At 63.1% G+C, this 12,992-nt stretch overlaps 3 protein-coding genes across 8 annotated transcripts in view; 2 read left to right on the top strand and 1 right to left on the bottom strand.

Moving 5' to 3' along the window:
- Window positions 1–845: 845 nt before the first annotated feature.
- Window positions 846–3,393, bottom strand: CLEC11A (C-type lectin domain containing 11A). The gene is made up of 4 exons (XM_043899942.1): window positions 2,843–3,393; window positions 2,427–2,616; window positions 1,909–2,100; window positions 846–1,534 (listed from the first exon to the last, which is right to left on the bottom strand). The coding sequence occupies exons 1-4, from the start codon at window positions 2,987–2,989 to the stop codon at window positions 1,089–1,091; spliced, it is 975 nt and encodes a 324-aa protein (XP_043755877.1). The 5' UTR covers window positions 2,990–3,393; the 3' UTR covers window positions 846–1,088.
- A 1,323-nt stretch (window positions 3,394–4,716) lies between these two features.
- LOC122692794 (WAS/WASL-interacting protein family member 3-like) lies at window positions 4,717–8,967 on the top strand. The gene is made up of 5 exons (XM_043900619.1): window positions 4,717–4,790; window positions 5,221–5,445; window positions 6,752–6,972; window positions 7,437–8,300; window positions 8,741–8,967. The coding sequence occupies exons 1-5, from the start codon at window positions 4,717–4,719 to the stop codon at window positions 8,965–8,967; spliced, it is 1,611 nt and encodes a 536-aa protein (XP_043756554.1).
- SHANK1 (SH3 and multiple ankyrin repeat domains 1) overlaps window positions 6,703–12,992 on the top strand; it is a 50,916-nt gene continuing 44,626 nt past the window's right edge. For 2 of the 6 annotated variants that reach the window (XM_043899890.1, XM_043899889.1), the window contains exons 1-5: window positions 6,717–7,156; window positions 9,688–9,985; window positions 10,219–10,422; window positions 11,138–11,209; window positions 12,827–12,935. In XM_043899890.1, the coding sequence (XP_043755825.1) occupies window positions 9,731–9,985; window positions 10,219–10,422; window positions 11,138–11,209; window positions 12,827–12,935 (640 nt within the window). In that variant the 5' untranslated portion in view covers window positions 6,717–7,156; window positions 9,688–9,730. Of the gene's footprint in view, window positions 7,157–8,577; window positions 9,986–10,218; window positions 10,423–11,137; window positions 11,210–12,826; window positions 12,936–12,992 lie in introns of those variants that run through there. The other 4 variants (XR_006340634.1, XR_006340633.1, XM_043899887.1 and 1 more) reach the window with 4 other exon arrangements.

Genomic DNA, 12,992 nt, shown 5'->3' with positions numbered 1-12,992 from the left:
GGTATCAGGGTCAGAATACCATAATGCTGGTACCTGGGGAGACACTGGGTGGGTGTTTCCAAAAGTTCTTGCTCCAAAGAGTGCTGTCCAGAGTGCTGAGGCCCAAGCTGGGCCTGGATGTCCTCACTGCTCCAGGGGATTAAGGTATGAAAAATGGTGGGGGAAAAGAAAATGTAATGTGTGCCTTATGCACCACCATTTCCCAAATGCTCACTTTCCTGGGCTCATGTGAACATCCTAAGAGACATACAAGGTAGGGGTAATAGTGTCTGTGTTCAGATGAGGAAACTGAGGCTCATAGCAGGGAGGGATTAGCTCATGGCTTCAAAGTCAAGGAGTGGAGGGATCAGTTGAGAGGGAGCCTAAGCTTCCAGGCTGGGTATGTCCTTATGCTTGTGTCTAAACACAGGCCCTGGAGTTGGAGGAAGGGGAAGGGAGTAGGGCAGTGCCTGACTTTACATGACATTATGGTACCATCTGATGAGTCAGGTTTGAGACCCACTTAAAAAAAAAAGAAAAAAAAATTAAACGGGAGTCTTTCCTGCAGGACTTGTCGGAGCCTTTAAGTCCTTTGTGCTTCCCAGATCTCTTTGATCAGGGCCAAGGCCAAGGCCTGGGACAATGACTGACAGGCTCTGGGTCCCAAAGACCTTGAGTAGGGGGCACGATGCGGGCGGAGGTGTCAGCAGCGTGTGCGCTCGTGTCCTCCAGACATCTGTGCGCAGGAGCAGATGACCGTGTGTACGTATGCACATGTATTCTCTATCACTCTGATCTCGGGCTCGAGTAATACCTGTAAGAGGGGGACAGGGCCTTGCCAAATAAAAGGCCAAAAGTGCCTCCACTGCCTGTTCAAGTGAGATTCCTCAGCGCTTTATTGGCGCGGAACCTAGCCTTGTGCCCGCTTCCAGGAAAGACTGGCAAGGAAGGGGTCCCGGCCCCGCAGGAGTCCCCCAAGGATCGGCCAACCAGGGAAAACACATTTCCATCCGCGGGCAAGGAAGGAAGGAACGGTGTCTTTGCGGGGAGCACAACCCAGGCACAGGGCGGGTGGTGGGGCGCAGTGGAGAGGCGGGGAGCCGGCCCCGCTAATAGGGGAACTCGCAGACGTAGTAGAGGCGCCGATCGCAGTCGTGGTCCCACCAGGAGCCATCGTCCGAGGCCTGAGCCACGCAGTTCTCGAGCACGCCGCCATTGGGCTGGTTGGGGCTGAGCGGGTGCGGCGCGGCGCTGGGCCGGGCGCCGGGCTCCGGGCTGGGGGCGCGGTGCCAGGCGAAGAAGGATACGCGCTGGCCGTTCTCGAAGAGGTAGAGGCCCTCGGCGCGCCGGTCGTGCACACCCAGCCACACCGGCCAGTTGTAGGGGGCGAGCGCCGCGCGCAGGTAGCGGGTGAGCGTCTCCATCTGCCGACTGTCAGCGGGCTGAGCCAGGCTCCCGCCCCGCGCCACACACCGCGCCTGCGCCGCAGCCTGAGCCTCGAAGTCGCGCGAGAGCAGGAAGCACTTGTGGCCAAGACGCGCCCCCTTCAGGCAGCCTGCGGGTGGGGCGGGGCGGGGCCGAACGGAGGCGGGGTTAGGGCCTCGGAGGCGGGGAGAGGGCGGGGCCAGAGCCGCCAGGAGCCAGTGACAGAGCCTCCAGGGGGCGTGGCCATGCCGTGGGGGCGGGATCGTAGGGGGCGTGGTGCGGCCGGAGCAGGGTCGGCTCACTAACATTGTGGGTAGCGTGCCCGTTCCCGCGTTCACCCTCCCCACCGGCAAGCACACCCCAAATCCTCCAGGGCCGCCCCCCCTCGCCCCTGACACCTAGGGTCCTCACGTCTCAGACACCCTTCGGGGCTCCCCCCTCACCACCGGTCCGCGGCCTGACCCGTATCGTCCCTCCTTCCCCGCCCGGCGGGATGCGACTCACCCTCTAAGCGGCCATGCTCGCGCTCGGCGCGGCTCTGCGCCTCCTGCAGGGCTTGCACGGCGTCGCGGGTGTCGCCCGCCACTTCCCTCAGCTGCCGCAGCCCCCGAGTAAGCTCGGCCACGCGGGTGTCCAGCGCGTGCAGACGGACGTGCACCTGGTGCAAGCCTGCGTCCAGGCCGGCCAGGCGACCCACTGCGGGTGGACAGGGCGCACGCTGGACGGGGACCCTGGGTGGGGGGGACCAGGGGACCGGAGGACCTGGGGGGGACCCGGGACCTACGGCTTCTAAGGCGGAGTTGGGGTGAGGGGTGGGGGCTCTCAAGACTTCTGGAAGGTAGGGGCCGGTGGCCACCCCGGTCTCTTGAGAGGCAAAGTCGGGGACCCGGAGCTCCTGGGTGTGATGGCTCCGAGCTGGGCGGTGGGCAACTGAAAAAGCCTGGGGCTTGGAAAGGACGGTTCGTTTTTGTGAAAATGACCACGGAGGCCAGGGGGGCAGGGCGGAGCTAAGGATTACTTACGGATATAAGTGATGGCGTCCTCCGGGGTGGGAGAGGGACTGGGGCTGACGTGGGGGGTCGGTGTGGGTTCCTCCTCGCCTTCCTCCCCCTGCCCGTCCTCCTCGGTTGCCCAGGCCCCCCTGCCTTCAGAGTTTCCCTCGGGATTTTGATCTCCCCTCCTAGCAGGCAGCCCCAGCGCTTCCTGTAAATGCTAAGGCAGGGAGGGTGATCAGGGCCAGGCTGGCAGCTACATCCTGACTCCCCAGACTCCCCCTTCCAGCTGTCAGCTGGCTGTCTGAACCCATCACCTTCATCCTTCTCCAAGCCTATCCCATCCCTTCCGTTGCCCATTTTTCTAACCCTGGAATACACCCCTCCCAAGCCCACAGTTGCCCTCCCGGGTCCCGCCAATAGTGTCCCAGCAGTCTCCAACTCACCTTCAGCATCAGGGCCTCCCTCTCCCGCTCCTCCTCCTGGGCGCCACCCCAGCCCCCCTCCCACTCCCTCTCAGCTCCCCGAGCCCCATGACTGAAGCCCAGTAGCTGGGGTACCACCAGCGCGCTGAGGAGCCAGGCGGCCCGCATCAGGCTGGGCTCGGAGCACCCAAGGTTGCAGAAGGGTGTGTCTCGGAGGAGAAGGATGTTTCTGGGGACCCAGAGTGTGTGCTGATCACCAGCCCCCTGGTCCGCGCCTCTCCCAGCTTCTCTTTGGTCCCTCTCCTCCCAATTCTTGTCTCGGTCCGTTGGTCTCTGCTCCTGTGTGTGTGTCTCTCCCCGCCTCTCTTGGCTCCCCGGAGGCCCTGCCTCTGTGGCCGGAAACCTCCAGCGTTCCAAAGCTTGGATCCCGCCTTGGGTCTCCACACACGCCCTCCTCTTCCCACTTTCCAGAGCTTGCTTCCGTCCTGTCCTGCTCTTCCCTTCTGCCTTGGCCAGAAGCTCCAGGAGGTCAGGAGGAGGATGGAGCCAGCTCCCCAAGGGATCCTGGGGGCTCAGCCTCTGCCCAGGAACCGCCTCAGGGAGTTGTCAGGGCTTGGCCCCGCTTCCCTTTCCTCTCCCTGGCCACGCCTCAGGTCAGGAGAGACCTCAAGGTCTTGCTAAGGTTGTTATTATCCTGTGTCCACTGTCGCCCACACACCCTGCGAAAGGAGGCTCTCACGGCATTCTAGAGCGCCTCCTGCCCCCCAGATCTCCCATCCTGCCCTCCGGGTCCTTGTCCCAGATCCAGATGAGTATCTGTGCCTGTCTGTGGGGATCCATGCAGAGAGCACACGTGTGGCTTGTGTGCAGCCCCCAGAAAGGTGGGGTTCATGGATCCATCTGCCACGCTTTCCTGGAAGCCTCCTGCAGTCTGGATCCTGGGTTGGGGTGACACAGGGGATTCCAGCTGTTCACAGACCCCCGCAGACAGCCCCATCGGGGTGAGGGGCTGGGGCAGAGGGGAGGGTGGAGGTTGGGTGGGGTCCGAGAAGCTTTCTCCAGGAGGTGGAGTAAGCAGCTGCTGGGCTGGGTGCACAGAGAGCTCTGAGCATTGAGAGCTACTTCATCTCCCTCCTGGACCACTGCAGTCCTCTCCTCCTGCCTCTCCCCCTCCTTCCTCCCGAGCCCCTCCAATCCACGCAGCCTGCCGCAGCCAGAGCAATGCTTCCAAACCGTAAATCAGATCACATCACTCCCCACTCCCCTGCTCCCCCCCAGCTTCCCATCATGTGCGGGAGTGAAGCCAAACCCTGGCCTCAGCACAGGCCTGGCCTGCCCAGCCTGGGGGTGGGCAGGGAAGGGTGGATCCTTTGCACCTCTGCAAACTCATCACCCCTACTCCCTTCACCACCCCCCTCCAAGCTCCAGCCACACTGATCTCTTCACTACTTCCTGAATGCTAAGCTCCTTCCTGCTTCAGAGCTTTTGCACCAGCCTTTTCCTCCTTCTAGAAAGCTCTTCCCCCCAGCTCCTTCTCATCACTGAGGTCCCAGCTCAGAGAGGCCTTCCCCAGGTAGTTTATTCAAACACCCCCTTTTATGTTTTTGGTTGAATCAAGACCAACTTTGCCTTGTTGGCTTGTTTACGTGTTTGGTGTCTGTCTCTCGCCAATGAAGGCAGGTATCCCTGTTCATGGCCATATCCTCGGAGCTAGGACAGGGCCGACCCAGCGCATAGTAGGTACTCAATCAATTGAACAAGGAAAGGAGCCTTCCCTGGCAGCAGGGTCGCAGCTCAGCGAAAAGATTGAACCCTGTATAGTTGTGTTTAAGTGGAAACTCGAGTTTCCTGTGGCCCTGGGGGGGGGTGGGGGCCTGGTGACCGGGGTAGAGGTGATGAGGGCAGTGGCAGAGAGGCTGCAGAGGCAGGAGGAGCAGGAGGCTGGCCATGCCCACTCCATGCCAGACCTGTGAGTCATGTAGGGCTTCCCCAGCTTCAGCCAGGCGGGGGGTGCCAGGATCGCAGGGCCCACTCTTCCAGGGGGGACACCGAGGCTCAGAGAGGGGACAGCTGGGCCTGCTGGAGGTTACCAGTGCGGCGGCGGCAGCTAGCAGAAGCTTCTGGCTCCCGGCATGAGCAGGGCATTCGCCCTCAGCTGCCGGGAGCCCCAGGATGGGGCCTTGGAAATCAACACAGCCAGACTTTTCCATTTTCCAAGAAAGCAAAGGGCAGTGTGACCTTGGGCAGGTTGCCCACTGCCTCAGAGCTCGGGCTTCTCTTAGGTGCCCATGAGGGGCCTGGGGACCCCTCACCGAGAGCTGATGCCCAGGCCCAGAAAAGCCTCGTCAACTGTAGAAAGGGTACACGGCCCCTCTCACTGCTGGTGCTGACACACACAGGCAGCTGTTTTCTCCCCACGCCCAGCTGCTCACCACCTGGGCTGGTGGGGGTGAATCCAGAACCGGGCCTCCTGGGGCAGCTGGGCCGGCACCTGCTCCCACTCATCCCGTGGCACCCCAGAGCCTGCAGCAGGACGCGCACCCAGAGGCTGCCTGGAACTGCCCTCCGCAGGTGCCTGGGCTCTGGCTGGTGGCCCCGGAGGAGCTGTTGGAGCTGGGAGAAGGGTAGGGGCCTGGGCTGCGGCCACGCACTCACTGCTGCCCTATGGGATCGGCCCTGTCTCTGCAGGTGTGTCCCACACGCCATGCAGAGATGGCTGGGGGGATTGTGTGTGACGAAGAAGGATATGCAGCTATGGAGTGCCCAGTACTGAACCCCAGCACACAGCAGTCTGAAGATTTTGAGTCAGGCCGCCTGTCTCTGATCCTGGCCACCACCTCTTGTGGGCTGGGTGACCTTGGGCAAATTCCTTAACCTCTCTGGGCCTCAGGTTCCCCCTCTGGTAAATGAGGATGATGCAAGTCCGTAGCCCGGAGGACTGCGGTGTGCAAAGTTGAGGAGTAAACCCAGCACAGAGCCAGGCACAAAGGAAGTGCTCAAGAAATGTCAGGGATAATTATCAGGAAGGAAGTGGTGGTGCAGAGTCATGCCGCTAAACAGGTGTGTGCACACCTGTGTGATGCACGGCCAGGGCACGGTGGGTGACTGTGACAGAGGCAAAGCACACGTCTCCCTGTGGTTCTGTGTCTCTGTTTCAGGGTTGCGTGTGAGCTGGAGTTCTGAGCAAGTACAGCGGGCTGCGTGCCCGTGTGTGGGGTGGGTAGACGCGTGTGCTCTGCCGTGTGCATGCTCCGGCACACGGGTGTGATATGTACATGATGTAGCTGGCTGTGCTCATGGTAATGTCATCCTGCAAGAGCCCCGCAAGCTCTGGAGATGTGTTTGTGGAGACGTCTGCAGGGGCAGGGCTGGGGAGCGGCTCGCTGCACCTGTGCCTTGCGGGAAGGTGTGTGTGTGTGTGTGTGTGTGTGTGTGTGTGTGTGTGTGTGTGTGTGTGTGTGTGTGTGTGTGTGTGTGTGTGTGTGTGTGTGTGTGTGTGTGTGTGTGTGTGTGCGCGCGCGCGCGCTGGGGGAACAGGACAGGAATCTATAGCTCTCACCATCCAATTTGGGGGTGTAGAGTCTAGCAACGAATATTTAATTGCACCCTACTGTGTGTAGAGGAGGTGGGGGCTCCCTGGGAAGGGGCGGTCCTGGGGGGTGCGGGGAGAGGTACCCTTAGGGGGGCGGAGCCCCATCGCCGGGGTACCGGGGCAAGCAGGGGTGGAGTCAGGGTTCGGGGATCTGGCGGCGGAGAGGAGCGGTGGGGGAGGGCAGGGGGAGGGGGCGGAGCCGGCGTGGGGGGGATGGGCGAGGTTTGGGGGCGCGGGGAGGGGCGATGTCTCCTCCGCCGGCTCCCGGAGGGAGGGGAGAGGGCGGAGGGAGGGAGAGAGGGAGGGAGAGAGAGAGAGACGGGGTGAGGGAGAGACAGCGAGAGCGAGAGAGCGAGCCGGGAGGCAGAGGAGGCGCGGAGCGGGCGGCGGCGGCGGCGGCGGCGGCGGCGGCGGCCTGAGGCCGAGGAGAGGAGCCGGCGGAGACGCGGCGCCCGGAGCCGGCCGGACCGAGCCGGGGGCGGGCTAGCTAGGAGGGGCGCGGCGGCCGCGGCGCAAGGGGGGGCGCTCTGCGGATGGCCAGGCCCGGCCCGCGGGGGGGGTGAGGTCCGCGGGCCCCCCGCCCGCCCCCCCGGCCCTCGCCCGCCCCCTCCCCGGGCCCGCTCGCCCTCCGGGGCGGTGGGGCATGGCCTGAGGGTCCCCCGTCTCCGGGGGGGTGGGGGGTGGGGGGAGGGGGGAGGGGCCGCGGGCGCCGCCGACCGGGACTCAGCAGCCCCGCCAGGCAGGTAAGGGGGCTGAAAACCGGGGGTCTGGGTCGGGGGTGGGGGGGGGAAGCGCGGGCCCGGGGCCGCGGGCGGGGGCGGGGGCGCCCCGGACGTCCTTGGCCGAGCGCCGGGCTCCCGGCCCGGGTGTGCGGTGGGGGGCGGGGGTGAAGAGGGGAGCGTTGCCCCAGGCGACGCCAAATTGGGTTACGCCCGGGTCCCCCGTGCCCCGTCCCGGATCGCGGACTTGCGGGGGGCATGCGGCCCCGTGGCCCCCTGCCCGAACCCGCCTCCCGCGTTCCAGGGCCGAGGGCTCGGTCGCGGTACCCGCCTCCCGGCCCGGCCCGGCCCGGCCACTCCCCCGCCTCGCCCATCGCGGCCCACCTGGGCTCCCTAGACCCCTCCTGCGGCCCCACCCCTCGAGACCCCTCGCCGAGGTCATTCCGGCGCCCACCCCCTCCAGCGGGGGTCTGGGCCTCGGCCTCGGCCGCCCCCTTCGACCCCCTGTGGCTTCGGCTTCTCCTTCCTGACTCGTCCAATCCCCTCCCACCCTTTCACGAGCTCCCTGCATCCCCACCCGGTCCCCGCTTCCTTCCCCACCGGCCGGCGCGCCCCCTCGGCTCCCGCCCCCGAGTCCTGCTCCCGGGGGCCTCCGCCCCCTCTCCGCGGACCCGGGCTCTCCCCCACCAGCTTCTCGGCCCCAGCCGGGGCTCCCTCTGCCCGCCTCTCCCCGCCTCTCTCCGCCTCCATTCATTCTCCCGGGCCGGCTCCCGGCCACGCCGGCAGCCTCCCCCCGCCGTACCCCCGCAGCTTCCCAGGGCACCCCCTCTCTCCCCTTTCTCCCCCCCCCCCCCCCCCCCCCCCGCCGATTCCTCAGCCCGTCTCGGTACCAGCTGCGTGCCAGCTATTCTTAGCCGCGGAGCGTTTGATTCATGCCGCCCCGGCGGAGTGTGCCCGCTCCCTCCCTCGGGGCTTGAGGGGGAGGGGCCCGAGCTGGTCCTGGGGGTTGGGGGCAGCCGCACGCGCCGGGGGACCGGGCGAGCTTTGCTTTCAGGGCCACTGGCCACCCCATTAGTGCCCGTGGAGGCTGGGGGAGGGGGTCAGCCAGGGTCAGCAGAGGGGGAGTGGCTGCCAGCCCGAGGTCTGGAGGTGGGAGTGGAGTCGCCCGGTAGGAGAAGGCCGGGGGTCTCCGCCAGGGCCAAGTAGGGGAGACTCTGATGGATACCCAGAGGGGGAGGGGGCCGTGGCCACGCTTGGGTGAGGGGGTGGCCAGCCCACAGTTCTTGAAACTCTCCTCCTCCCCCCGCACACATTTTGTCTTCTCTTCCCAACCCCCCCAGCCCATCCCCACTCCCCCAAAGTCAGCAGTACCCTCCACTGCTTCCCATCTCCATGGCAACGTGCAGGAGCCGGGCCTGGTGTGGGGGGGAGGGACCAGACCAGACATTCTGGTTTCCGGTGCTGTGGTGGGAGGGGGGAGAAAACGGGGAAGAAGGGCCCCATCTGGACTCACCCTTATAAGATCAATTCAGGGGCGAAGAATAGTGGGGATCTGAAGAATAGTGGGTATCTCACCCCTGCTCCCGAGACTCTCATCCCACTCCTTAGCCTCCCTCCCAGCCCCCCAGTCTCCCTCAAAGTGGAGCCCCCAGGACAAGGCAATGCTGGTCCTCCTACCCAGCCAGCGCCAGGTCTCGGACACACCCGCAGGTCACCTACCGCCGCCCTACACCCACCCAGGCCACGGCAAGGCTGTCACCCAGACAGCCCCCCCAGGGCTAGTCTCCCCACCCACCCACCCTCCCTCTCAAGATGCCTCCGGGAAAGTTGCATAGGCCACCTCTTGTGGTTCCCCTGGGGGACACCTCATGCATGGTACTCTCTGCCCCATGACTCCCCCGGCTGGGTGCCCCTGCCCCCTGGGATGCTGGCTCTCCAGCAGCCCTCCGCACACACGAGGTCAGCCACACTTCAGTGAAGCCACCGGCTCCACCCTAGGCTCAGGGCACCTCCCTCTCCCCCTTACTACATCTCAGCCTCCTCGTGGTCATCTGGGAGGCACCGGGAGCAGAAGGCGGGGAGGACCTTGGGTGAGGAGGGGCCAGGCTGGGGCCAGGGGGGCAGGGTGCCGATGGGTCGCCCACCTGTCTGTCCTGGGCTAATTTTAGCTGCATTATCCCTGGCCTGGCAAAGTGGGCCAGCGGCTCCCGCGGTGATTCTGCGGTTTCTGGGACACCGGCGCGCTGGGTCAGCGGCAAAGTGGGGCGCAGGAGGGGCGGGGGGCCGCAAGCAAGGCCAAGGGCAGGGAAGGAGACACGTGCAGGCAGCATGGCAGGGCTGGGGGGGGTGTGTGTGCCCGGGAGAGAGAGAGAGAGAGAGCTCGGGAGAGAGCTTGGAGGCGGTAGGAGTGTCTGGGGGTGTGTCCAGCCTCCTGCCGGCCTCCCTCCGGCGGCTTGGAGCCACTGCCCTGGACCGTGTTTGCCCACTGAGTGCGCCTGTGGCCTCCGAGCCTGGGCTCCTGGTCTGACCGCCACCCCCGCCCCCTCCCCCGCCAGCCGCCTGTGATGCTGCCGTCCCCCGTCGCCCCGTGGCCCCACGATGACCCACAGCCCCGCGTCAAGCGAGGACGAGGAACGCCACAGTGCCAGCGAGTGTCCCGAGGGGGGCTCAGAGTCCGACAGCTCCCCAGACGGGCCCGGGAGAGGCCCCCGGGGGACCCGGGGCCGGGGCAGCGGTGCAGCTGGTAGCCTGGCCTCCATCCGAGGCCTCCAGGGCCGCTCCATGTCCGTCCCAGACGACGCCCACTTCAGCATGATGGTTTTTAGGATCGGCATCCCTGACCTTCACCAGACAGTGAGCCACAGCCCACTGGCTGGGAGACGGGGGGCGGGAGACAGGGACCACCAGAGTCTGCACGGGGAGCGGGGAAGGGGACGGGGCCTCTGGTTCTGGATGACCTCACACATGGACCCCACTGCCAGACCCCCATGGGTTTCCCCCCAGCCTCCTCTGTCCCGAGAATCACCCAGAGCCCTCCGCAGACCTGCTCAGGCCCCTTCTCTCTCTCCTGGCGCCTCCCCAACCAGAAATGCCTGCGCTTCAACCCGGATGCCACCATCTGGACCGCCAAGCAGCAGGTGCTCTGCGCCCTGAGCGAGAGCCTCCAGGACGTGCTCAACTATGGCCTGTTCCAGCCAGCCACCTCGGGCCGGGACGCCAACTTCCTGGAGGAAGAGCGGCTGCTGCGGGAATACCCCCAGTCCTTCGAGAAGGGGGTGCCCTACCTGGAGGTGAGACCCCCACGGCCTTCCCAGCCCCTTCAAAGATGCGAGCAGGCATCGGCCCGCCCCCCCCCCCCCCCCCGTTCCTTCACCCAGCCCAGACCTCAGCGAGGGAAAGCCCCGTGGGCTCTTCTGGATATAAAGGGCACCCTAAGAATCCCGGGGCTTCCCTGTGGCTCAGAGGGTAAAGAATCCGCCTGCAATGCAGGAGACACCCCTGGGTTGGGAAGATCTCCTGGAGAAGGGAATGGCCACCCACTCCAGTATTCTTGCCTGGAGAATTCCATGGACTGAGGAGCCTGGCGGGCTACAGTCTGTTGGGGTCACAAAGAGTCAGACACGACTGAGTGACTGAACACTTTCACTTAAGAATCAGAGTGAGGGAGGCCCGAGTTCAAATTAGCATGGCATTCCTGCCTCTGACCGGAAGGTAGAGTGGCCTTGCATGAGTCATTTCCCAGCCCCAAGTCTCCCCTGGCCTATCAAAGTGGGAAACGGCTCCCAATGACAGTGGTTATTCTAGAACATTCCCCGCGGGGTCCAGACACCTTAGGGGGTGCAGTCCACAGGTCCGCAGTGGTCCAGCAGCCCTCTGCCCACCCAGCCAAGACTCGGGGGCTATTTTTCGTCCTGACCCTGCACTGACTCTTTCCTGGCTCAGAAGAGGTCCAGACCCCTGACTCCGAGTCTTTTGTCTCTCCCGTCACCCCACTCCTGGCCTCAGTTCCGATACAAGACCCGTGTTTACAAGCAGACCAACCTGGATGAGAAGCAGCTGGCCAAGTTGCACACGAAGGTGAGAGAACCCTGCTGGTACTTACACCACCCCCAACCTGGAGCCCCCTTCCCTAACCACTTTCTCTCCTACCTCTTCCCGACAACCCTCCAAACCTTCTTTTCTTCTGCCAGCATCCCCCACTTAACTTGGGATGCTGTGTCATATTTGGGACAACCCCAAATGCACCTGACAACTCCATCACAGCCTTTTATAAAAAAAACAAAAAACAACTTTTTATTTTGTGTTGGAGTACCGCCAATTAACAATGCTGGGGTAGTCTCAGCTGAACAGGGAAGGGACTCAGCCACACATACACGTGTATCCATTCTCCCCCAAACTCCTCTCCCATCCAGGCTGGCACATAATGTTGAGCCGAGTTCCATGTGCTATACAGTACATCCTTATTGGCTATCCATTTTAAATACAACAATGTGTACAGGACCTTCCCAAACTATCCTTAACTTCTTAACTTCCTATCCTTAACTTCCTTAACTATCCCTTCTCCCCTCCAGCATACATCATAGCCTTTCTCATCTTCTCTCTTTGTGCCTCTGCCCAGGCTTGTGCCATTTCCACCTGGCTCCCACTTTCTTCATCCTTGGATTCTCCCCTCTCCTGGGGCCCCTATATCCATACAGGAACCCCCCCCCCTCCGCCTGCCAATGTGGCCTGTGACTCTGGTATCTAGTGTCCCTCTGTCTAGGGGCAGTTTCATAGACACCCTGCAGTTCACACAATCCCAGAGCCTGAATCTCTACCAGATCCAAGGATGCGCTCCTCCACAGCCATTTATCCTCCCGGCATCTTACTCTCTGGGGCTTCCCTGGTGGCTCAGTGATAAAGAATCCGCCTGACAATGCAGGGGGCACAGGTTTGATCCCTGGGTCAGGAAGATCCCCTGGAGAAGGAAATGGCAACCCACTCCAGTGTTCTTGCCTGGAGAATCCCACGGACAGAGGAGCCTGCTGGGCTACCATCCATAGGGTCACAAAGAGTTGGACACAACTTACTGCCCAAGTATGCACTCACACACCTTGCCCTCGAGTCCTCAGACTGTACGTCCCCTGCGTCTCCTCTGGTCCCCTGAAAGCTGGGAGTAAGTCAGGGGGCTGCCTCGGTCAGAAGTGAACGATCCTTGACACTTGGGAAGAAAGCTCCCTGGCTGCTTCTTATCCTCACCCCCACCCCACCATGCAGTTGTCTCTGTCCTCCCCCGAGCAGTCTATCCATCCAGACCTGTACCATCTGCGGGAGCCACCAGCCACATACAGCCCCCCGGGTACCTGCGGTGTACCAGGTCCAAACTGAGCCTCACTGTGAGTGTGAAATATACACCCGATCTCAAAGACTCAGTACCCCTGAAAGTATCTCAGGAATAAATTTCATGTGGATTACCTGTTGAATAGGTAATATTGTGGCTATATAGGATAGACTAGAAATAGACAGGTCGTCAAAGTGAATTTCAATATAATTGGAAGGTCTTCTTCCTTTAAAAAAGTGGTGGCTACTAGGGACTTTTTGATGGCATGTGTGGCTCGCTGTGTGATTCCACTGGACGGCGCTGCTCCAAAGCCAGCTTTGCCCCCTTCCTCCCTGACCGCCTCTCTCTCTCTCTCTCTCTCATCTACGGCTCAGACGGGGTTGAAGAAGTTCCTGGAGTACGTGCAGCTCGGGACATCTGATAAGGTGGCACGGCTGCTGGACAAGGGGCTGGACCCCAATTATCACGACTCGGATTCAGGAGGTAGGGAGCGGGCGGCAGGGCGGGGTGCTTTTGGAGGGCTAGGGAGTCGGGGACCAC

Source organism: Cervus elaphus, chromosome 4, assembly GCF_910594005.1.
Source record: "Cervus elaphus chromosome 4, mCerEla1.1, whole genome shotgun sequence".
NCBI lineage: Eukaryota > Metazoa > Chordata > Mammalia > Artiodactyla > Cervidae > Cervus > Cervus elaphus.
Note: the sequence above shows the minus strand (reverse complement) of the source record. Positions and strands in the feature narration are given on the sequence as shown.

Bases quoted from the DNA above. Each gene is read 5' to 3' on its own strand.
- CLEC11A (XM_043899942.1), bottom strand. From the start codon at position 2,989: ATGCGGGCCGCCTGGCTCCTCAGCGCGCTGGTGGTACCCCAGCTACTG. The intron at 2,101-2,426 runs GTAAGTAATCCT...GTCCACCCGCAG, and splicing joins GGACGCCATCACTTATATCC to TGGGTCGCCTGGCCGGCCTG. The intron at 1,535-1,908 runs GTGAGTCGCATC...CCCCACCCGCAG, and splicing joins CGAGCATGGCCGCTTAGAGG to GCTGCCTGAAGGGGGCGCGT.
- LOC122692794 (XM_043900619.1), top strand. From the start codon at position 4,717: ATGAGGGCAGTGGCAGAGAGGCTGCAGAGGCAGGAGGAGCAGGAGGCT. The intron at 4,791-5,220 runs GTGAGTCATGTA...TGACACACACAG, and splicing joins GCCCACTCCATGCCAGACCT to GCAGCTGTTTTCTCCCCACG. The intron at 8,301-8,740 runs GTAGGAGAAGGC...CCCACTCCTTAG, and splicing joins GGTGGGAGTGGAGTCGCCCG to CCTCCCTCCCAGCCCCCCAG.